At 48.5% G+C, this 24,585-nt stretch overlaps 1 protein-coding gene across 1 annotated transcript in view; it reads left to right on the top strand.

Annotated features, from left to right (window-relative positions):
* Positions 1-267: 267 nt before the first annotated feature.
* The window catches only part of FCGBP (Fc gamma binding protein), a 49,743-nt gene continuing 25,425 nt past the window's right edge, over positions 268-24,585 (top strand). Inside the window, exons 1-7 of the mRNA XM_066348542.1 lie at positions 268-410; positions 3,490-4,737; positions 6,433-6,782; positions 11,950-12,520; positions 14,560-15,164; positions 19,369-19,936; positions 23,577-24,169. Coding sequence (XP_066204639.1) covers positions 356-410; positions 3,490-4,737; positions 6,433-6,782; positions 11,950-12,520; positions 14,560-15,164; positions 19,369-19,936; positions 23,577-24,169 — 3,990 coding nt within the window. The 5' untranslated portion in view covers positions 268-355. The remainder of the gene's footprint in view (positions 411-3,489; positions 4,738-6,432; positions 6,783-11,949; positions 12,521-14,559; positions 15,165-19,368; positions 19,937-23,576; positions 24,170-24,585) is intronic.

The following is a 24,585-nucleotide window of genomic DNA, read 5'->3' as shown; positions in this document are numbered from 1 at the left end:
AGCCATCAAGCTCCAGGGACCTGCAGGTGAGAGAGGCTGGGTCCCCTTTGGAAGTGGGACATCAGGGCTCCTACTCTTGGCCCTGACTCCAGGTCTCTCATCCCACCCCCAGACCCAATGGACATCCAACTCCCATCCTTGCCCCTGTCCTGCCCTCCCACCTCACTCCCAAACCCACTAGACATCCAACTAACCTATACATACACACACTGGCCCTTGGATCCAGCCCTCTCAGCCTTCCTATTGCCAAGGTGGCCATTATCCTGAGACTGCACCCTTCTATTCTCTCTGGGATAGTCTCTGGCAGAAGGGATAGACCAGCCTCCTATGACCCCTCTCTTTCCCCACTGCAGACATGGGTTCCCTGTGGAGCTGGTGGACAGTCTGGGCTGGAGCAACTCTCCTGTGGGGTAAGTAAGACCAAGATCCCATCCCTATCCTTGTTCCAATCTGGGAACTCTGCCTGCTTGGGTCAGTACCCTCCATTTGTGTCCTTTCCACAAACCTATCACCCCAGACTAGCTGCAGTGGGAGAGAAGTCCCTTGGGCTCTGCAAAGAAGTGTGGTGGAATTCAGGTGAATACCTTAGTCCCCACAGTCAAAATGCAAGAACTATCTATCACTCCCTTGACTTTCTGCAACTCAACCAAAGTTCAGACATTTATTCTACTGAGTTGATTACAAATTTCATTAAAATTATTCTTAGAGAGCTTGGTACCCACCCAGTTCTGCCCAGTTCTCCAGGGTTAGGTCCAGAACTACAGTCTTAGGTTATTGCAGGAATCAAAGGAGGACGAAAATGCCCAGACAACTTGATGAAGGAAGTAGGATTTATTTAGCCGGCAGAGCTGCATGACCCCAAAAGAAGTAACAAAACATATGCTCCCAAAGTTAGATTTCTTACATCTTATATACCTTTACAGCTTTAGCTTTCACGTGACAAATGCCTGATTTCTATGATTTCTTTGTTTGCTGGCCTCCATGATTTTCATGTCTTAGCGACGGGAAGGGAAGAGGTAGTCAGAGGGTCTGTTCTTGATGATCTTATCACTCATTCTTCTTACTGGAGCTGCAAGTTCATTTCAAGGAACTTATAACAAGCAAGGTCCACACCTGTGGTTTATTATTTTTCAAACTTTTCTGTCTGCCTTGTTGCCTCAGTCAAGAACACTGAGGTCACAGGCTGGAGTGTAAGACCCCAGACATTGCAGGCCCCCCTCTCCATTCTTCTGGTTTCTCCTCCTTCTGTTATGAAGTACTACACCCCAGATTCTGAAAGGCACTGTACCTCACTTTATTGAGTCTACGTAGAAACACCCAGTCCAGATGAATTTTGAAGAGTTTTATTGAAGGAGGGAATTTGTTAAATATACTGATTGCATATGGCTAACACGGGGCAATTGCAGACCCAAATTGTGTGTGCCAAGTATATTTCAGGAGCTGGTTATATACCTTTGACTACATATAGGTTGGGGGCCATGACAGCATGACACAATCATTAACAAGATTATAACATTCACCTGACTAGGCGGTGGCGCAGTGGATAGAGCGTCGAACTGGGCTGCGGAGGACCCAGGTTCGAGACCCTGAGGTCTCCAGCTTGAGCGCGGACTCATCTGGTTTGAGCAAAGCTCAGCAGCTTGGACCCAAGGTTGCTGGCTCGAGCAAGGGGTTACTCAGTCTGCTGAAAACCCACAGTCAAGGCACATATGAGAAAGCAATCAATGAACAACTAAGGTGTTGCAACAAAAAACTGATGATTGATGCTTCTCATCTCTCTCCATTCTTGTCTGTCCCTATCTATCCCTCTCTCTGACTCTCTCTCTGTCTCTGTAAAAAAAAAAAAAAAAAAAAAAAAAAATTATAACATTTGTCTAGGGGATTTACAAGAAACGTTAAAACTTTCAAGGTTGGCCCTGGCCGGTTGGCTCAGCGGTAGAGCATCGGCCTGGCGTGCGGGGGACCCGGGTTTGATTCCCGGCCAGGGCACATAGGAAAAGCGCCCATTTGCTTTTCCACCGCCCCCCTCCTTCCTCTCTGTCTCTCTCTTCCCCTCCCGCAGCCAAGGCTCCATTGGAGTAAGGATGGCTCGGGCACTGGGGATGGCTCCTTGGCCTCTGCCCTAGGCGCTAGAGTGGCTTTGATCTCGCAGAGCGATGCCCCAGAGGGGCAGAGCATCACCCCCTGGTGGGCAGAGCGTCGCCCCTGGTGGGCGTGCCAGGTAGATCCCGGTCGGGCGCATGCGGGAGTCTGTCTGACTGTCTCTCCCCATTTCCAGCTTCAGAAAAATACAAAAAAAAAAAAAAAACCTTTCAAGGTAATACAATCAAAGACATTCACAAATCCTTTCAGTATCTATCTCTCCTCCTAGAGGTACACGTTAATCTCAGAATTCCAGGAAGGGAGGGAGAGCTAAAATCAGTGTACGGTGGTACGTTAATTTTGTCTCTTATTGAAGGAGAAAGGGAGTTCTTCAGATAACCTTAATCCTTTCAGAGAACTTAAAACCAAATGACCCTAGTTGTCCTTGTAAGTCAGGAGACTTCTATATTCTTTTTCCTTCATTTTCCAAAAAAAGGACAGGAAAGCCTGACCTTTTCTCCCATAATATTAATATTAATTTGCAGATTTTTGGTACCTTAGAACACCTCAAGGTAAAGGACTGGGGAAAAGAAGGGACACCAGGAAGGGACACCTGATCCCTGAGCCCCATTGAGACTCTAGGGTACCTCCCAGGCTCCCCTTGTTCAGCAGACACTCCTTCTGTAACTCCCGCACTCGCCCCAAGACCCTGGAGACCTACCTCTCTCTCCCTCTGTCCTTCCCCTTTTCCTGTTCCCCTCTGGAGAATTCTTTCCCATTTGGGGTGTTGAAAAGCACCAACTTCTATTTCTTGTAGACATTTTTTCCACGCTCCCATAATCCCCTTCTTCCCATTACCCACTCCACCTTCTCCCAACACACATCAGTTCTATTAAGACAGAAGTCACAAAATGGCAACGGAATCCAAGCACTTTGGGTTGCATAGTACTTAAAACAATTTTGGCTTGGAGGTTTTACATGAAAATTCAAGACAGCCACGTTCTCTTGAAAAATAGTAAGACTTGGCATAAAAAAGGGAAAAAGAGCTGATAAGACATCAAAATAACAATAGGCTTAAGCTAGTAGCAACACCCTACTTTCCATGGTCTATGTATGCTCTATTTGCAAAATCACCATCGGAGCTCTTTCTTTTATTTACATTACTCACCTGGGTACATCAGCATTTGAGTTTGAGATTCCTGTCCAAAGCCTTCAGGCTTTTGGAAGACAAAAGTCAAAAAGGGTGGTAGGTGAATGCTGCATGAAAAAGGAGAAAGGAAAGAAAATAGAGCAAAAAAAAAAAAAAAAAAAGAGCCTGAGAAATATTTAATACATTGTCCAGGCACAAGGCAAGGGGTTACTTCTCTGATGGATAAGTGGACCCACAGATGCATTTTCTCACCCCAGGGTTGACCCAGGAAGCCTCAGTGGAATCCAGCAACACCGGAGGGGACGAATTCCTCACAGCCTTCCTGCAGAACTACCAGCCTGGGTACAGCAAGGCCCACCTCTACCTCCTCATCTCCAGTCTGTCGGACAGCCCTGCCTCAGTGGCCATCCTCAATCAAGCAAACGGCATCTCACAAAATGTCACAGTGAACCCTGCGCAGTCGGTCGTGGTCAATATCAGCTTCATGGCCGAGCTGACCGGCAGCAGGATCTCCCAGCGTGCGGTGCTGGTCCACTCTGACCGCAACATCTCAGTGCATGCCGTAAACGATAAGCCCAACACAGGGGAGCTGACACTGCTGCGGCCTGTCTGTTCCTTGGGAACCGAGTACTTTGTGTTCACACCCCCTAGCACTTCAGCCACGAATGTTAAGGAGTTTGCTGTGGTGGCTGGTGCAACAGGTGCTCTGGTCAGTGTGCAGTTGAAGGGGGCAGTGACATTCCAGGGACAGTTCTATCCAGCGGGCAATGTCCTGAGTGTGACTCTGAAGCCCTACCAGGTGGCCCAGGTACAGAGCGTGGTTGATCTCTCAGGGTCAAAGGTCACAGCCAGTAGCCCTGTGGCAGTCTTCTCTGGTCACAGCTGTGCCCAGAAACACACAAACTGCAACCATGTGGTAGAGCAGTTGTTACCCACATCTGCCTGGGGCACCCATTATGTGGTGCCCCCTCTGACCTCCCAGAACCGCTTCGATCTGGTCTATGTCATGGCCAGCCAGACCACAAAGCTGGCCTACTACCATGGGAGCATCAGGAGCTCCAGGGGGCTCCAGGAGGGTGATGTGATTGAGTTTGAGGTCCGGCCATCTCAGCCACTCTATCTGTCTGCAGATGTGGGCATCCAAGTCTTACTATTTGGCACAGGGGCCACAAGGGACAAAATGACTTATGACCCTTACCTGGTCTTGGTCCCAGACGTGGCGGCCTACTGCCCTGCCTATATGGTCAATAGCATGCCAGGCTCTCAGAGTGTGGTCCTGGTGGTGGCACAGACGAAGGCTGTCGATGAGCTGACCGTGGATGGGCACAAGCTGGGGGCCAGCCTCACCTGGGTAGCTATACCAGGCAGTGAGTTCTCATATGCTGAAATGGACCTCAGAACTACTAAGATGAGCCACATCACCATGGCCACTACCGACTTCGGGCTGCTCACCTTCTGGCTGGTCCAGTCTGGGGGCTATGGGACAGCAGCTGCCTGCGGCCCAAGTGAGTGATGGGAAATGACACCTGGCCCTGTCTACCAGGTGCCCCCTTTGTGGGTTCTCTTGCATTTCCTGTTTTCCCACCCATCTGCTCCTCTGTGGCTTCCTAGTTCAGCTGGACTGTTCCCCCCACCACCACCACCTCCATCCTCCCTGCCATCCCTCCTTTCCTTAAGGTTTCCAGCCCCTCCCCTACCTACTCCACCAGGAACAATACTCTAAATGTTTAGCAATGGGTGTGATCCAGGGTCCTAACCAGTCAGAAGAGATACAAGAACATGAAGCAGGGTCCTAGAAGCCCCATGGTATCTGGCATCAAACCTTAGTTGCCCTTGGGAGATGCTGAAGAAGGAGTCCTAGGGGAGAGCCAATTTGCTGAGAGGGAGGGATCTTTTGGGAGGGCAATATTGGGTCAGCAGCTTTTTACCAATTTGTTAGAAAATATTTTGATACTTTAGCAACTGATACACAACTATACCAGCTGCTAACTACCATTCTTCCACACTTGACATTATCATGTTTATGCCCAAACTTAGATGATCTAAAAGCATAATGATGATGCCTACCATACTGGGGGAGTTATCTCTCAATATATAAGGGACCATTTTAGGTACTTCGTACGTATTAATGTAGTTCATCTCTAGGAACTGGCCCTACACAGATGCGAGAGCCAGACTTCTCGGGTTCAAATCCCACCTCTGCTTGTGTGACCTGGGGCATGTGACCTCACCTCTGTGGGCCTCAGTTTCCACTTCTGTAAAATGGAGATAATGACCACACTCGCTTCACAGGTATAATGAGTAAACATTTGTAAAGCACTTAGGGAGTACCTGGCAAGTGAGTAGGGCTACATAAGGGTGAGCTGCTGTTATGAGCAGACAGAAGGCAAGAGCTTCTGAAGATTAGGAGGCAGGGGAGGAAGAACTGTTTTTCTTACTTGGAACTCCCTTCAATCTAGAACCATAGACACTACGGTTCCCAGCACTGGCAAAAATGTCCGTTCCACATCCTATTTATATTATAAAAGCCATTCAACTTCAAAGGGCCACTTTGGGCTTGAATAGTAGAATGGGGAAAGGGTAGGTACTTAATTACAATACGTGGGGCATTTTCAAACCCTACTTATGTTTTAGTTTCTTTAAACCTGGCAGCACACACGCTTCCCAAATATCTCTGTAAAGAAGGTATTATTGTCATCATGTTACCAATGAGGAAACTGAGGTACAGAGAATTTAAAATTTCTTGTCCAAGTATCACACAGCTAATTGGTTGAGCCAGGATTCCAACCTGGGCAGCCCAACTCCACCATTATTTGCATTCTATTGAACAATCTCTGTCTTCTGTCTTCCATCCTTAAAAAAAGATGCCTTAACATTTTGACCTGAGTGAGAAGGTAGGGGAAAGGAGAAAACAGGGAGAGAAAATCAACAAATTACATTTGCCATGATTGTTCCTGCTGGTCATTCTTCACTACCTTCTAGTTTGTCTGGGCTGATCTGTGTTGAAACGGGGAATCAGGAAGCCTGGGCTGGGTCAGTCCTGAGCAGCTCTCTCCCTGTGAGATTCCAGACCTCAGTTTCCCCACTTCTAAAATGGGTCCTTGGGAACAAACTGCCCAAATACCCTGCAGCTGGATTTCTCTGGGATTCCCACCCATGTGGACAACTGTTTCTCTCTGCCACCCTTCTTTCCTTCCCAGCTGTGCTGTCTGTGGAGAAGCCCTCCTGCCAAGGTGTGCAGTGCCCTCCCTCACAGGTCTGCCAGCTGGTGGACGGGCAGCCAAAATGTGTGCCGGAGCCTGTGGCCACCTGCCGAGCCCAGGGTGACCCCCATTACACCACCTTCGATGGCCGTCGCTACGACATGATGGGCACGTGCTCGTACACGATGGTGGAACTGAACAGCGAGGACCAGACCCTGCCAGCCTTCAGCGTGGAGGCCAAGAACGAGCACCGGGGCAGCCGCCGTGTCTCTTATGTGGGCTTCGTCACTGTGCGCGCCTATAGCCACTCAGTGTCGCTGGCCCGCGGGGAAGTCGGCTTCGCCCGGGTAAGTATCCAGAGTCTTTAGGGTTCTAATGCCCATCAGTTGGAATGAGGAGGCAAAGCCTGGGTGTCAGGCTCCCAGCCCCACTCCTTTGCCATTGGTGGAGGTTGAAGGTGCAAGAAGGGTGCTCAGGGACAGGGGGTGGGGGTGGGGTGCTGGGAAGGAGGAATTTGAGAATCCATGGCAGAATCTTAAACCTCTTTTGTTCAACAATAATACTTCTAAAAACTTTAAGAATCCTCAGAAAAATGGTTAGGAAAAACAGTTTATGCAAATGTGGTTTGTAATAGCAAAAAAAATGAAATAAAGGAAGGGAAAAGGAAAGAAAACAAAATGTCCCAAAATGGGGAATTTCTTAAGTGAGTAAACACTAAATTTAGTGAGCACCTACTATGTGCCAGCTTTGTTTATTAACACTTTCCAGGTATTAATGCACTTGATGTTCACAGCAATCTATGGAGTAGGCAGTATTATTATTATGAACACTTTTATTTATTTATTTATTTATTTTTTTTTTCATTTTTCTGAAGCTGGAAACAGGGAGAGACAGTCAGACAGACTCCCGCATGCGCCCGACCGGGATCCACCCAGCACGCCCACCATGGGGCGACGCTCTGCCCACCAGGGGGCGATGCTCTGCCCATCCTGGGCGTTGCCATGTTGCGACCAGAGCCACTCTAGCACCTGGGGCAGAGGCCACAGAGCCATCCCCAGCGCCCAGGCCATCTTTGCTCCAATGGAGCCTTGGCTGCGGGAGGGGAAGAGAGAGACAGAGAGGAAAGCGCGGCGGAGGGGTGGAGAAGCAAATGGGCGCTTCTCCTGTGTGCCCTGGCCGGGAATTGAACCCGGGTCCTCCGCACGCTAGGCCGACGCTCTACCGCTGAGCCAACCGGCCAGGGCTATTATGAACACTTTTAGATGAGGAAACCGAGGTCCAGAGAGATGAGTGACTTCGCCAAGATTAGAGATGGAGCTGGGAATACAGTCAGGCTGGCTCCTGAGACTCTATTCTTTCTTGTTTTTGGGGTTTTTTTTTTTACAGAGACAGAGAGAGAGTCAGAGAGAGGGATAGACAGGGACAGACAGACAGGAACGAAGAGAGATGAGAAGTATCAATCATTAGCTTTTCGTTGCACATTGTGACACCTTAGTTGTTCATTGATTGCTTTCTCATATGTGCTTGACTGCGGGCCTTCAGTAGACCGAGTAACCCCTTGCTCCAGCCAGTGACCTTGGGGTCCAAGCTGGTGAGCTTTTGCTCAAGCTGGCGACCTCGGGATCTTGAACCTGGGTCCTTCCGCATCCCAGTCCACCGCTCTATCCGCTGCGCCACCGCCTGGTCAGGCTGAGACCCTATTCTTAACTTCTAGGTCCTTCTGCCTCTAGTAAATGGATTACTACTCAGTCAATACAATAACAGCCTAGAGAGCAATTATTCTTTTGTTCTCCACCACGTTAGTATAAAATGTTCGAGGATCTGAAAAGTTGAAATTACCGTGCAGTGGATACTCCTATGCCAATCACCTAGCTTGAACATTTCATTCTTCCTGATTTATCATGCATGTATCATCTGCTTGTCCCTCTGCCCATTCAACAATCCGTCTTATTTTTTTATGCTTCAAAGTAATTTTCAGACACCACTGTATTTCACCCCTAATGACTTAACACCCATATCATAACTAGAATACAATATTTTTACACTTCTTATTGATACTTTAGAAATATAATTTATACATAATAAAATCCACAAATCTTAAATGTACAGTTCACTGAGTTCTTTTAAAAATATACTTAAAATTTATTGATTCCAGTGAGAGAAGAAGAGAGAGAGAGAGAGAGAGAGACAGGAATATTTAGCTGTTCTTCTATGGGCCCTGACCAGGGATCGAACTGTCTGCACCTCGGGACAAGGCTCCAACCAACCAAGCTATCCAGCCAGAGCCAGTTCACTGAGTCTTGACAAATGTGCAATTCAAACCTACATTAAGATAGAGAATATCAAAGGGCCACTTTGGGCTTGAATAGTAAGTAGAATGGGGAAAGGGTAGGTGATTCATTATAATACTTGGGGCAGTTCCAAAGTTCCATCACTCTGGAAACTCCTTCCTGCCCCTTCCCGAACAATCCCCAACCTGCCCTAGATGCAATCACAGTTCTGATTTTTTCTACCATAGTTTTGCCTGTTCTAGAACTCATATTAATGGAATCATCTGGTTTAAGAAGCCTTTTGTGTAAGACTTCGTTTGCTCAGTATACTTTAGAGGTTCTTCCATATTGCTGGGATTAATTTTTTTAATACATAAAGCCTTCACATCACTCAGAACAGAAAGAGCATGCTATGAGGGCCCTTGCTTTCAGCCTATCTTCATCTGATCTTCCCACCCCCCATACAGGTAATAACTTTTACTGATTCCTTGAGTGTCCATCTAGGGCAGCGGTTCTCAACCTGTGGGTCGCGACCCCGGCAGGGTCGCCTAAAGCCATCAGAAAATACATAATGCATATCAGGTATTTACATTCCGAATCATAACTGTAGCAAAATTACAGTTATGAAGTAGCCACCAAAATTATTTTTTGGTTTGGGGTCACCGCAACATGAGGAACTGTATTGCGGGGTCATGGCATTAGAAAGGTTGAGAACCACTGATCTAGGGATTCTTTATCCCAATACAAACATCCATAAACATGCATTCTTACCTCTGCCCTTTCTTAGCAAAGTGTACTGTACTGTGTACTCTGCTCTGCACTTCGCTTTTTACACTGAACCATACATTCTGAGGCTCTTTCCATGTCAATAAGTAAGGAGTCTTCCCTTTTTTCTTACAGCTGCACCATTCTCCGTAGCCCAGGTGCATCACAGTTCACTTAACTTGGTCACTTGTGGATGGACACTTTGTTCTTGGTGGCAAACAGTACTGCACGGAATATTCTCATACGTCCCTCATTTTGTCAGTGTACAGGTGTATCTGTGAGATGAGTAGCCAAGTGTATTAAAGTTGGTGTTCTTGAGATCTAGAGTGATTGAGTACAAACTCAAGGGATATCAGAACCCTTGAAATTATGTGCAGGATTTTGCATGTGCTGTGCATCTATTCAGGGAGAGGGTCCATTGCCTTTGTCAGTGACTTGACAAAGGTTCAGAGCTCCTGGAAAAATCATGGCAGAATGTTCACGGGATGTTGTTAAAAGAACAGAGGAATTCATGAAATGGTAATGTCAGCCCGGTTTCATTATTTTTTAAAAAAAAAGTATAAATATATTTAAAGGTAGAAGAAAAAATCTTGCAGGATTATGAATGTGTATGTGTGTGTGTGTGTGTACAGCAATATGGGTGATTTGTCTTTTCTCATTTTGCTCATATGCATTTTGTAAGTTTTCCTTTTTTAATTTTTTTTTTCTACAGAGACAGAGTCAGAGAGAGGGATAGACAGGGACAGACAGACAGAAACAGAGAGATGAGAAGCATCAATCATTAGTATTTCATTGCGCATTGCAATACCTTAATTGTTCAAGCTCAAGCTGGCGACCTCGGGGTCTCGAACCTGGGTCTTCCGCATCCCAGTCCGACACTCTATCCACTGCGCCACCACCTAGTCAGGCACATTTTGTAAGTTTTCCGTAGTGAACAAATATTACTTGTATCATTTAAAAATAGAGATCGTTGCTCTTGGGGAAAGATAGCTTTGAACAATGGTCCTGGGGCTGAGAGCCTGTGAGTATAGAGCCCCCGGCTGTCTTGGTCACTGCTGTGTCCACTGCACTTCCTGGCACAGATCTGGACACACAGGTAGGCTAATGGAGGTCTTGGTGGCTGGTTGAGTGAGTGAGTGACTGACTGACTGATCTATCTTACCTTCAGACCATTGCTAATACTGTTCTCTCTGCCTGTTACCCCATTTTATACCCCATCCTCTTGGCTAAGACAAAAATGTGTAGAGAAAGAATAAGAAAGAGATGCTAAAAAATAAAGGACAAAAAAAGAAAAACCTCATGAACACAGAAAACAATGTGGTGATTGCTGGGCTGGGTGTGATGGAGGAAGATTCAGGAGTATAAATGGTGATGAATGAAGATTTTACTTGAGGGGTGAACACACAATATGGTTGTGGTGTAGAGATGTGCTGTGGAATGGGGCTTCTGAAACCTGCATAATTGTTAACTAGTGTCACACCCAATAAGTTCTATTTAAAAGAAAGAAAGAAAGAAAGAAAGAAAGAAAGAAAGAAAGAAAGAAAGAAAGAAAGAAAGAAAGAAAGAAAGAAAGAAAGAAACTCAGGAAGAGGAAATGGGTCCAGGAGACAGAGTGACATACTCCTGGCCAGACTCTCTCTTCACTGAAACGTTAGCAAAGGAATATCCTTCCCTGTCCCTATTTTTGTGGTCTCTCTTACTAATCTTCTACAGCTCAACTTGCCTATCACTTCTTCCAGGAAGCCTCCCCTAACCTGCAAGTTTGGGTCTGGACCCTTTTCTAGGCTCCCACAGATTCCTTTGCCTCCACTACCCCAGTCTTGCCCATTCTGATGTGTCACTGTCTAGTGATAGGTCTGTCTCTACCTTTAGACTGGGAGCCCCATGACAGTAGGGTTGGGGTTGTCTTGGTCATTGATGGATTTCCACAATCTCCCAGGCCAGGCCAGGCAGAGTGGGTGCCCAGTGAGTGTTCTTTTGACACAGCAGTGCCTTCACTCACTCTCTGAGTGCCTACACTACCAGGGACTGTTTTAGACACTGGGGATTAAGCAGGGATCAAAGTAGATAAAAATCCCTGTCTTTGTAGAGCTGACAGTCTATGGAGTTAGATAATATGTGCAAATGATATTTTGGAAGGTTAGAAGCTATAGGAATAAAACAGAGCAGGAAAGGGAAGTAGGGAGTAGGGAAGGGTTGCCATATAAAATAGAGTGGTTAGGGATGGCCTCACTGAGATGGTGACTTTGAGCAAAGGTTTTATAAGAGGTGAGGAACTGAGCCATGTATGCACGTAGGGGAAGAACATTTCAGGCCACAGGGATAGCAACAGCAAAGATCCCGAGGCTTGTTTGGTGGCAGTAAGGGAGGGAGGAATCCCATTGCAGCGAGAGCAGGAAAGCCAGTGGGAGGAGATAAGGTGCTGAAGGCCAGACCACACAGGATCTGACCACTTCCCTCCCTCCTCACCCCTCTGCAGATCGACAACCAGCGCTCGCGCTTGCCTGCCCTGCTGGCTGAGGGTCGCCTGCATGTGTACCAGAGCGGGACGCGGGCCATCGTGAAGCTGGACTTCGGGCTGGTGGTTACCTATGATTGGGACTCCCAGCTGGCAATAAGCCTGCCCGTGCACTTCCGAGGCCAGGTGTACGGACTGTGCGGCAACTATAACGGCAAAGCCAGTGACGACTTCCTCATGCCTGACGGGGAGCAGGCTTCTAACACTGAGGAGTTCGCCAGTAGTTGGAAGCTGGATGATGGGGACTACCTGTGTCAGGACGGCTGCCAGAACAACTGTGCCTCCTGCACCCCAGGGCAGTCCCAGCACTATGAGGGCGACCGTCTCTGTGGCATGCTGACCATGCTCAATGGCCCCTTTGCTGCCTGCCATGATATCCTAGACCCACGGCCCTTCCTAGAGGAGTGTGTATATGACTTGTGTGTGGTCAACGGGGACCGGTCAAGCCTGTGCCGTGGCCTCAGTGCCTACGCCCAGGCCTGTCTGGAGCTTGGCGTCTCTATAAAGGACTGGAGGTCACCAGCTAACTGCCGTGAGTGATACCCTGGTGGGGGCTGGGAGTACATGGCAGAAGGTGGGGAACCCCCTACATATACTCAACATCAGAGCACTTATTGTGGTTCTGCCTGGAGCTGGATCATGCTTGGGACATGGAGATGGCTGTGCCCATGGTCAGCCTAAGGTTGAGGTAGACATATTATATCACTTGACAGTGATGGTCCTGAGTGGTCACTACTGGGTTGGGGTAGGCACAGGCAGAGTGGTCAGCATTGGGATGAGGGAATTCCAAGAGGATTATGAGATCAGAGAAACTTCCAGACTCAGCCTGGGGAATTAAGGAGGATTTATTAGAGAAAAGATGTCCAATTAGCAACCCACAGGAGGACCAGGAACTAGACAGGAAAAAGAGAGCAGGAAATGGGTTCCAGGCTGAAGGAAAAGGATATGCTAAGCTTGGCATAAGAGGTCATCTTCTTGGTCCAGAAGCAGAAATGTGAACAGTTCTTCATTTATAGCCCTTGTATGACTTCCTGATGTTCTCTAGATGAAGTCCAAGCTCCTTAGCCAGTTAGCTGTACATCCCCTTAATCATTCTTTCACTCATTTGTTCATTCATTCAACACAAGAATTCCCTGAGTCCCTGTCTGGCCCCATCCTCATGCTGGTAATGAATATCTACCTGTCCCTGCCCCTGTGAGGCTCCCATAGAAATGTTCAGAAGACAGACAGGTTAAAAGGGAGGGAGAAAAGAGGCATATAGGCTCAGTCCCAAGGCTTGAGACAGACACAGGAGGGGGAGAAAGTCTGAAGGAGATAGTGTGGCCATTTGGGCTTTCTCTTGGTCACTGCTGTGTCCTCACTGCCCAGCCTTCAACTTCGTCTCTAGAGTTCCCTAATGCCTGGTGCAAAAGGGGGACCAGAGAGTTTATTCATCCAGCCTTTCATCCACTGGGCCAGGCCCTGTCCTTGGTGCTGAAGATTCAGCCATGAATGAGACATAGGGTCCCAAATCTCACAGAATTTATATCCTATCAGGAATACAGACAGTAAGCAGTAAATTAGAATATCTTTAGAAAGAAAAGTAAATAAAGTTTATGTAATAAGAGCAAATGAGAGGCTCATGAAGAAGGTTCTCAGGAAACAACTTTCTGAGGAGGTGACATTGGAGCAGAGACTAGGGATAAGGCAACCGTCAGCTAAGTAATAACAATGATACTTCTTCTGGGGTGTCTCTACATAGGTGAACTCATTTACTTCTCACAACAATCCCGTGAGATCAGTACTATTATTATCCCACTTTACTGATGAAGAAATTGAGTCTCAGGGAAATTGGGATTATTTGCTCACAGCTAAGAAAGGAGAACTAGGATTTGAACCCAGGCCATCTGGGCTTCAGCAGTCTTCTCTTAACCACATGCTGTAGTACCACTTTTCGAGGAAAGGCCAACACAGGCAGAGGGGCCAGCCAGAGCCAAGGTCCTGAGCTGGGAGTGTGAGAACCGGCAAGGAGGCCACTGTGGCAGGGACAGAGTGAGCCAGAAAGAGAATGAGAAGAGGACTGAGAAATGATGAGGGCAAGTGGTGTGGGGCCTCATGGGCCACCGGGAGGACCTGGCTTCTACTCTGAGCAAGCAGGAGCCACAAACAGGCTCTGAGCAGGAGAGGGATGTCACTTGATTCAGGTGTTCACAGGGTCCCTCTGGCTGGACGTGAGGAACAGACTGTGGGAGCAGAACTAGGGCGGGAGGAAGAGCAGGCAAGAGGCTGTTGGGGTGGATAGGACCAGGGTGGGGACAGTGGTGAGAGGGGAAGGGGTAGATTCCGGGTAGATTTTGAATAGAGCTCACAGGATTTACTGTGATTCAGATTGCTTGTTCAGGAAATGAAGGGAGGAGGGGTTAACTACATCTCTGAGCTGTGGGGCCTGAGCGCCTGAAGGGTGGAAATGCCATGAACTATATGGGGAGCTCTGAGGGAGGAGGAGCAAGAGAGGCTCAGGGAGGCAAGTCCTGGTATATTCTCGACTGAGCTCCGCTGTGCTAACCTGACCCGCGTCCCGTCTCCCCGCAGCCCTGTCCTGCCCGGCCAACAGCCGCTACGAGCCCTGCGCCCCCGCCTGTCCCGCTTCCTGCAACCCTGCGGCTGCACCTGCCAACTGCTCGGGGCTCCCCTGCGTGGAGGGCTGCGCGTGCCTCCCGGGCTTCGTGGCCAGCGGCGGAGCTTGCGTGGCGGCCTCGTCCTGCGGCTGCATCTACGAGGGCCGCCCTCTGGCGCCCGGCCAGCAGGTGTGGGCGGATGACGCGTGCCGGCGGCGCTGCACCTGCAACGGCGCCACCCAGCAGGTTAGCTGCAGTGACACGCAGGGCTGTCCCGCCGGCGAGAACTGTCGCATCCAGAATGGCCTCCTCGGTTGCTACCCAGACCACTTTGGGAGCTGCCAGGCGTCCGGGGACCCTCACTACGTGAGCTTCGATGGCCTGCGCTTCGACTTCATGGGCACCTGCACGTACCTGCTGGCTGGCTCCTGTGGCCAGAACGCGGCACTGCCCGCCTTCCGAGTGCTGGTGGAAAACGAACATCGGGGCAGCCAGACTGTGAGCTACACGCGTGCTGTGCTTGTAGAGGCCCGTGGTGTGAAGGTGGCGGTGCAACGGAAGCATCCTGGGAAAGTGTTGGTGAGCACAGAGCACCTAGGGAGGGGTGGAAGAACAGTTAGAAGACCTGTAGCCAGTGATTAATGTGGGGTCCCTATCCAGGCAGTGCAGCCTCTCCCTGGTTATGTGACTGTGGCTTTCTGGGACTTAGTTTTGTCCTCTGTCAAATGAGATAATAAGAGGGTGCCTCGAGTAGAAGCTGCTCACAAGGTGCTTGTGGGAATTTGACCAGTTAATATTTATAGGATTCAGAAGACTCTTGATGCCCAGCAAATGTTCAGTAAATGTTGACTTAATATTGTATTGATATGAACCCTCCAAACTTATAGATTTGTGCTTTTTCTAGAAGACAGTTGATTTTCAGAGAGTAAGGTGACCTATAAAAGGTCAGGAACTAGAGATGTGTGTGTTGGGAGGCAAGGGGTGAGGGCCCAAACAGTGGCAGGTCTCTGGGCAGAGGGTTTTCACATGGTCAAAAACCAGCAGAAGCCTGACCGGGCGGTGGCGCAGTGGATAGAGCATTGGACTCGGATGCGGAGGACTCAGGTTCGAGACCCCAGGGTCGCCAGCTTGAGCGCGGGCTCATCTGGCTTCAGCAAAAAGAAAGCAAAGCTCACCTGGCTCAAGCAAGGGGTTATTCTGTCTGCTGAAGGCCCGCGGTCAAGGCACATATGAGAAAGCAATCAATGAACAACTAAGGTGTCACAGCAAAAAACTGATGATTGATGCTTCTCATCTCTCTCCATTCCTGTCTGTCTGTCCCTATCTATCCCTCTTTCTGACTCTCTCTCAGTCCCTGTAAAAAAAAAACAAAAAAAACAGCAGAAGTCAAAAACCAGTGATTTACTTTTATTTATTTATTTATTTATTTTTAGAGAGAGAGAAAAACAAGAAGGGAAAGAATGAGAGAGGAGAGAGATGAGAAGCATCAACTCATAGTTGCATCCTTTTAGTTGTTCATTAATTGCTTCTCATATGTGCCTTGATCTGGGGGCCTCCAGCTGAGCCAGTGACCCCTTGCTTAAGCCACAACCTTGGGTTGAAGCCAGCAACCTGGGATCATGTTGATGATCCCATGCTCAATCCAGTGACCTCATGTTCAAGCTAGTGAGCCTGAGCTCAAGCCACATGAGCCTGCTCTCAAGCTGGTGACCTCAGGATTTCGAACCTAGTACTTCAGCATCTTAGATCAATGCTCTATATCCACTGTGCCATCACTGGTCAGGCAGTGATTTACTTTTTTCTTCTAGATTTTTTTTTTTTTTTGTATTTTTCTGAAGTTGGAAACAGGGAGGTAGTCAGACAGACTCCCGCATGCGCCCGACCAGGATCCACACGGCACACCCACCAGGGGGTGATGCTTTGCCCATCTGGTGCATCGCTCTGTTGCAACCAGAGCCACTCTAGCGCCTGAGGCAGAGGCCACAGAGCTATCCTCAGTGCCCGGGCCAACTTTGCTCCAATGGAGCCCTGGCTGTGGGAGGGGAAGAGAGAGACAGAGAGGAAGGAGAGGGGGAGGGGTGGCGAAGTAGATGGGCGCTTCTCCTGTGTGCCCTGGCCGGAAATCAAACCTGGGACTCCTGCACGCCAGGCCGACGCTCTACCACTGAGCCAACCAGCCAGGGCACAGTGATTTACTTTTTTAAAAAATGATAAAAATTGAGAGGTGGGATTGTTGTAAGGTTCACAACAGTAGTTAATAATCATATTGAGCAGTCTGGGGTGGTAGACCGTACTTTCAGGAGGATAATGAATTGGAAATGGAAAACCAAGAGACCTTTCCCTGTGCTAGGCGTTGCGCTACACCCTTTAGAGGTCTTAACTCTGTTTGGTTTTTTTTTAAGTGAGAGGAGGGGGATAGAGAGAGATTCCCGCATGCTCCCTGACTGGGATTCACCCGGCAATCCCTGTCTGGGGGCGATGCTCGAATCAACTGAGCCATTCTCAGCACCTGAGGCTGATGTTAGATCAACTGAGCTATTCCCAGAGCCCAGGGCCAATGCTCAAACCAATCAACCCACTGGCTGTGAGAGAGGAAGAGAGATAGAAGCAGGAGAGGGAGGCAGGTTCAAGCCACATGAGCCTGCTCTCAAGCTGGCGACCTCAGGATTTCAAACCTAGTTCTTCAGCATCTCAGATCAATGCTCTATCCACTGTGCCACCACTGATCAGGGGAAGAGAAACAGATGGTCACTTTCGTGTGCACTGACTGAAGAATGAACCCGGACTTCTGCACACTGGGCCAACACTCCATCCATTGAGCCAACCGGCCAGGGCTGTGGCCTTAACTCTTAATCCTTAGAACAACCTTGGAGTACAGGAAAATCTTCCCATAAAGCCTACTGTTTGACATAAAGAAGCTCCTTGAGAAAGAGAGAACATAATTGTTAATATTTATGTTCTCATCTCTCTGAGATGACATTTAAGCTGCAGCTTGAATAATAATAGCCAACATATATTATTTTTATATGTTAAATGCTTGACATATAGTAACTTATTTAGTTTCTACACCAACCTTGTGAAATAGCTAACCTTGTTCAGTGAGGAAACTGAGGCACAGATAGGTTAAATCACTTATTCAAGGTCACATAGCTAGTGAGTAGTAGAGCCAGGATTTGAAGCCAGGCTGTCTGTCTCCAGAGTCCTTACTCTCAACCACTACCTTCTATTACCTCTCCTGAACAAAGAGATGGAACAGGCAGGAAGATAAGTGGATGGAAGAGTGTTCCTGCTGGAAGGAGCAGCAAGTGCAAAGGCTCTAAGGCAGAAACAAACATAAGTGGTAGAGGAACAGCATAGAGGCCGGTGGAGCTGGACTGGAGGGATGGAAGGAAGAGCAAGGTAGGAAATCGTGTAGCAGATAGCTATGGTAGAGGTTTTCGATTTAAGCTGAAACCTTAAATATGAAAGAGACCATCAGGTGAAGAGCAGTTATCCTTAGGCAGAGGGAACAATAGGTGCGAAGACTGAGGCTAGATTGGGCTTGAAGAATGCAGAACAGCAAGGGCCCAATGAAGCTGCCCCCTAAGAGAGTGAGATTGGGAAGATGGAATAGAGAGGTTGGTAGGAGATGAGATCATAAAAGTGGGGACAAGCAGGGCCTGGTGGGAAGAGGGGTTCAATTTTAAGCTGAGAGGTGAAGGATGAGGGGGAGGAAGCCAGGCAAAGAATAGGGATGTGAGCCCGACCTGTGGTGGCGCAGTGCATAAAGCGTCGACCTGGAAATGCTGAGGTCGCCGGTTCGAAACCTTGGGCTTGCCTGGTCAAGGCACATATGGGAGTTGATGCTTCCAGCTCCTCCTCCCCCCCTTCTCTCTCTCTGTCTCTCCCTCTCCTCTCTAAAATGAATAAATAAATAAAATTTTAAAAAAAAAGAATAGAGATGTGAAATAGGGTAGACATATCACAAGCAGAGGTTACAGCAAGTGCAAAGGTCCTGAGGCTGGGATGAACTGGGTGAGTTTGGGAGAATATCAATGCCAACATGACTGGAGTTTCAAGGGTCAGGAATGGGGCAGTACTAGAGAATTAAATCAGAGAGTAGTGAGAATCAATTCATCCAGGGCCTCTTAGGCCATTGTTAGGGTTTGGATCAAAGTTGACACCTAAAAGGTGAAGTAGAGATGGCCAAGTGAAGAGTGATGCGTAGTGTTCCAGGAAGAGGTACAGCAAGTGCAAAGGCCCTGAGGTGGGCATGCACTTGATATGTTTAGGGAGACAGCAAGGAGGCTAAGTGAGTGATGTGGTAGGTGATGCAGGCACAAAGGTGGGGAGAGCCAAGGTTAAGCAGGACCTTCTAGAGTAGGGACTCGGATTTAAGCTAAGTGCTGAAGGATGAAGGGAAAGCAGTCAGAAGAAAAGTGCTAAATATTGTTCTTAGACTAAACTGGAAGAATTAAAGGACTAAAGAAAGCCAGTGTGGCTGGAGCAGAATGAGTGAGGGGGAGGGTGCGAAGATGTGAGGTCAGGGAGGTAATGGGGAGACAGATGCTATAGGCTTTGAAGACCATGAGTTAGGTATTTGGATTTAAGTTGATACTTGAAGTATGAAGAGAAGTGAATGGTGTGTCAGGCAGAGCACACAGCAAGTGCAAAGGCTGTAAGGGGGACCAAGCATAATGTGGAGCTGAAGAACTGAGAATAGCTGGAGCTGAGTTGAATTAGGGTTGGGCCACAGAGCCAAGAATACACCCTAACCCCTTAGCCTTCTTGCATCTCTACCCAGGTGGATGGCATCCTTCAGTACCTGCCTTTCCAGGCAGCAGATGGACAGGTGCAGGTGTTCCGCCAGGGCCAAAATGCCATCATACGCACAGACTTTGGCCTGACTGTCACTTATGACTGGAATGCCCATGTGACTGCCAAGGTGCCCGGAAGCTATGCTGGGGCCCTGTGTGGACTCTGTGGGAACTTCAATGGGAACCCAGGTGATGATATGGCTCTGCGAGGTGGGGGCCAAGCCGCCAATGCATTGGCCTTTGGGAAGAGCTGGCAGGAGGAGACAAGGCCGGGATGTGGAGCAACTGAGCCAGGTGACTGTCCCAAGCTGGACTCCCTGGTAGCCCAGCAGCTGCAGAGCAAGAAGGAGTGTGGAATCCTTGCTGACCCTGAGGGGCCCTTCCGGGAGTGCCACCACATCCTGGACCCACAGGGTGCTGTGCGGGACTGTGTCTACGACCGCTGCCTGCTGCCAGGCCAGTCTGGGCCACTGTGTGACGCATTGGCCGCCTATACTGACGCATGCCAGGCTGCTGGGGCCACTGTAGATCCCTGGAGGAGTGAGGAACTTTGCCGTGAGTACCAGTAGTGAAAACTGGGGTCTCAGCCTTATGTCTGTTCATTAACATATAATATTATTAATTCACTTAATTCTTTTAACAGCCTTATGAGGTAGGGGCTGCAGTTTTACCCATTTAACACATGAGAAACCTGAGACTCAGAAAGGATCAGTTACATGCCCAGGATCGTGACAGCTAGGAAATTACAGATGCAGTAAATATAAATATTTGTAAGATGGCTGGATATATTTGGTGGCCCTGAGTCTGATTGCCATATGGCAGTTGTCTTCAAAGATGAGCAGTGGTGCTGCCTTTATTTATTTATATTTTTTAATCCAGGTCTCAGGATATATGATGGCTGATATATCTCCAGATCCAGGACTAGCTTTTTTTTTAATTCTTTTTTTTTATTTATTTATTCATTTTAGAAAGGAGAGAGAGAGGGAGAGAGAGAGAGAGAGAGAGGAGAGAGAGAGACAGAGAGAGAGAAGGTAGGGAGGAGCAGGAAGCATTAACTCCTATATGTGCCTTGACCAGGCAAGCCCAGGGTTTCGAACCGGCGACCTCAGCATTTCCAGGTCGACGCTTTATCCACTGCGCCACCACAGGTCAGGCTGGTGCTGCCTTTAGAAGGAGCCCAGGCTCCTTTCCAGTTCTTCTTGGTCCCCATTTGGCCTACTTCACTCATGTGCAACATCTTCCTGGCCCCTTGGACAGTCACTTTGAGACCCTTGCATCAGATGTGAGTGCAGGAATGCTCTTCAAACATTTTTACTCGCCTGTAAAAGAAGTTCAAGAAGCCATGCGTTGGTTCATCTGATTTTTACATTTGTAAGTTTATTGTTGAAATATGATATACATGTTCAAAAATGTGTACATATAATAAGTAGTAGCTTAATCCATTTTCAGCAAGAGAACACATTTGCATAACCTACCCCAAGAATCATGAAAAAGAACGTACTACGCTCCTCACCCCCTCAGAAGTCCCTTCATGCCCTCTTCCCAGGACTATACCTCAAGAGGTAACCCCTATTCTGACTTCTACAGAGACAGAGAGAGAGTCAGAGAGAGGGATAGATAGGGACAGACAGAGATGAGAAGCATCAATCATCAGTTTTTCGTTGAGGCACCTTAGTTGTTCATTGATTGCTTTCTCATATGTGCCTTGACCACAGCCTTCAGCAGACCGAGTAACCCCTTGCTGAAGCCAGCGACCTTGGATCCAAGCTGGTGAGCTTTTGCTCAAACCAGATGAGCCCGCGCTCAAGCTGGTGACCTTGGGGTCTTGAACCTGGGTCCTCGGCATCCCAGTTCAACGCTCTATCCACTGCGCCACCGCCTGGTCAGGCTATTCTGATTTCTAAAGTTTCTAAACTTAACATAAGTGCAACCATACATTTTTAGTTTTCATCCTAAGTGTAAATAATTGCACAGCTAACAGAATCATGAGAAATAATAAGTACCTGTAGTTTTAATTTGCTAAGCTTTGGTGATGCTTGTTACCCAGCAAAAATGAACTAATGCAGTGATTTAAAAAAAAAAGAGAGAGAGACTTTTGGGCCCTGGCCAGTTGGCTCAGTGGTAGAGTGTCGGCCTGGCATGTGGAAGTCCCGGGTTTGATTCTTGGTCAGGGCACACAGGAGAAGGGCCCATCTGCTTCTCCACTCTCCCCCCCCTCTCCTTTCTCTCTATCTCTCTCTCCCCCTCCAGCAGCCAAGGCTCAACTGGAGCAAAGTTGGCCTGGGCACTGAGAACGGCTCCACAGCCTCCGCCTCAGGTGCTTGAATGGCTCCAGCCACAATGCAGCAACGCCCCAGATGGGCAGAGCATCGCCCTCTGGTGGGCATGAGATCCTGGTTGGGTGCATGTGGGAGTCTAACTGCCTCCTCGCTTCCAACTTCAGAAAAATACAAAAAAAGAAAGAAAAAAGAAAGAGACTTTTGTGTATATAATTACCTTACAATAGGTTAAATTCTGTTGAAACTAAAAACCATTAGAATGTCACCAGTTCCTTGACATCATCTACAACCCAACTTGTGTTCCAGTTTCCCCAATTTTCTAAAAAAAGTATGTTTTTTTTTTTTCAGTTTATTTGAATCTGAATTGAGATCAAACCCACACAGTACATGGGGTTTTTTCCTATAATAGTCTCCCACTTTTTTCCCAAAAAATATTATGAAAATTTTCAAACATACAGAAATGCTGAAAGAATTTCACAGTGAATACTTATACATTAACCATCTAGATTCTACAATCTGTATTTTATTTCCTTTCTTTGTTGCATATCTAACCTCTATCTACCCCTTCCTTTTTCTTTTAACTGAGAGTAGGGTAGATAATGAGACAGACTCCCACATGCACCTGGACCGGAATCCATCCAGCACCCCTATCTAGGGCTGATGCTCAGGTCAACAAAGCTATTTTCAGCACCTGAGGCTGACACTCGGACCAACCAAGCTATCCTCAGCTCCTGGGGCTGACACTTGAACCAACTGGGCCACTGGCTGCAGGAGGGGAAGAGAGAGAGAAGAGAGAGAGGGTAGGGGAGAAAAGCAGGTAGTTGCTTTCCTTTTTAAAATTTTTTTAAAAGATTTTATTTATTCATTTTAGAGAGGAGAGAGGGAGAGGGAGAATGAGGGAGGAGCAGGAAGCATCAACACCCATATGTGCCTTGACTAGGCAAGCCCAGGGATTTGAACTGGCAACCTCAGTGTTCCAGGTCGATTCTTTATCCACTGTGTCACCACAGGTTACTTCTCATGTGTGCCCTGACCAGGGATCGAACCTGGGATGTCCATATACTGGGCCAATGCTCTATCCACTGAGCCAGTTGGCCAGGGCTACCCCTTCCTTTTATTCATGCCATTTATTAATCGAAAAAAGAAAAAACAAGTCATTTGTCCTGCAGGATTGCGTACTTTCTGAATTTGGCTACTTGCTTCTTTCTAGTGTTATTTATTTATTTATTTATTTATTTATTTATTTATTTATTTACAAAGACAGAGAGATAGATAAGGACAGACAGACAGGAATGAAGAGAGATGAGAAGCATCAATCATTAGTTTTTTGTTGCAACATCTTAGTTGTTCATTGATTGCTCTCTCATATGTGCCTTGACCCGGGGGGCTACAGCAGACTGAGTAACTCCTTTCAAGCCAGCGACCTTGGGTCCAAGCTGATGAGCTTTGTTCAAACCAGATGAGCCCGCGCTCAAGCTGGCAACCTCAGGGTCTTGAACCTGGGTTATCCACATCCCAGTCTGATGCTCTATCCACTGCACCACCCCCTGGTCAGGCTCTAGTGTTATTTAATACATCCACAACTTGTTACCAACTTGAATAACGTAATCAAAGACATTACAGATAACCTAAACCACAGTTAACTAAGAAAAGAATCCTAATTGTCAGGGTCAGATTAACCGTGATGTAATCTGTTCCCCAGGCCCCACTCAACAGAAAGTCTCTGCAGCTGGACCACATAAGTGTGTGTGAGCATGCATGTGAGTGTGTGTGAACATATATGTAAGCATACGTGAGTGTGTGTGGATGTTTGTGAACATGTGTATAAATATGTGTGTGTGAACATGCATGCATGTCAGGTCAACTGTGTCACTGGGATCAAGGATTCTCAATCCTAATGGCCACTCTCCCTGCAGCGCTGAGCTGCCCACCCCACAGTCACTACGAGGCGTGTTCCCATGGCTGCCCACTGTCCTGTGGAGACCTTCCAGTGTCTGGGGGCTGTGGCTCCGACTGCTACGAGGGCTGTGTGTGCGACGAGGGCTTTGCGCTCAGTGGTGAGTCCTGCGTGCCCCTGCCTTCCTGCGGCTGCTTGTACCAGGGCGCCTACTATCCTCCAGGACAGACCTTCCATCCTGGACCGGGGTGCGATTCCCTTTGCCACTGCCAGGAGGGCGGCCTCGTGTCCTGTAAGCCCTCCAGCTGCGGCCCACATGAGGCCTGCCAGCCGTCTGGTGGCACCCTGGGCTGTGTGGCTGTGGGCTCTGCCACCTGCCAGGCATCAGGAGACCCTCATTACACCACCTTCGACGGCCGCCGCTTCGACTTCATGGGCACCTGTGTGTACGTGCTGGCTCGGACCTGTGGGGCCCGGCCCGGCCTGGACCAGTTTGCTGTCCTGCAGGAGAATGTGGAATGGAACCATAGGAAAGTCAGTGTGACCAGGGTGGTCACTGTCCAGGTGGCTAACTTCACTCTGCGGCTGGAACAGAATCAATGGAAGGTCACGGTGAGAGCAGGGCAGAACTTGAAAGGGAGTGTTGGGACAGAGGGCAGTCTGTGGGTGGGACCCCGGAAGTGCTCAGCCCAGGGGCAGGAGACCCCGGATCCACCGTGGATGTGAGAGGCATGGGGCTCCTGAGGAGTGCTGGGACAGAGGGCAGTCTGTGGGGGGGACCCCGGCAGTGCTCAGCCCAGGGGCAGGAGACCCCGGATCCACAGTGGATGTGAGAGGCATGGGGTTCCTGAGGAGAGAGGGTGCTGATCAGAGCCAAGGCTGGGGAGCCGAGGAGAGCAGGAACCTGCAGCTGTTCCCGTGTGGCTTAGTCTCCCCTCTCCCTGCCCCCTGACTATCCCCTCTGAACTATGCCCCTTCCCCTCCATCCTGGTCCCTGCCCCAGCTACCTCCCTGGTCTCCCAGCCTGT

Source organism: Saccopteryx leptura, chromosome 9 (assembly GCF_036850995.1).
Source record: "Saccopteryx leptura isolate mSacLep1 chromosome 9, mSacLep1_pri_phased_curated, whole genome shotgun sequence".
In the NCBI taxonomy this organism is placed as follows: Eukaryota; Metazoa; Chordata; class Mammalia; order Chiroptera; family Emballonuridae; genus Saccopteryx; species Saccopteryx leptura.
Note: the sequence above shows the minus strand (reverse complement) of the source record. Positions and strands in the feature narration are given on the sequence as shown.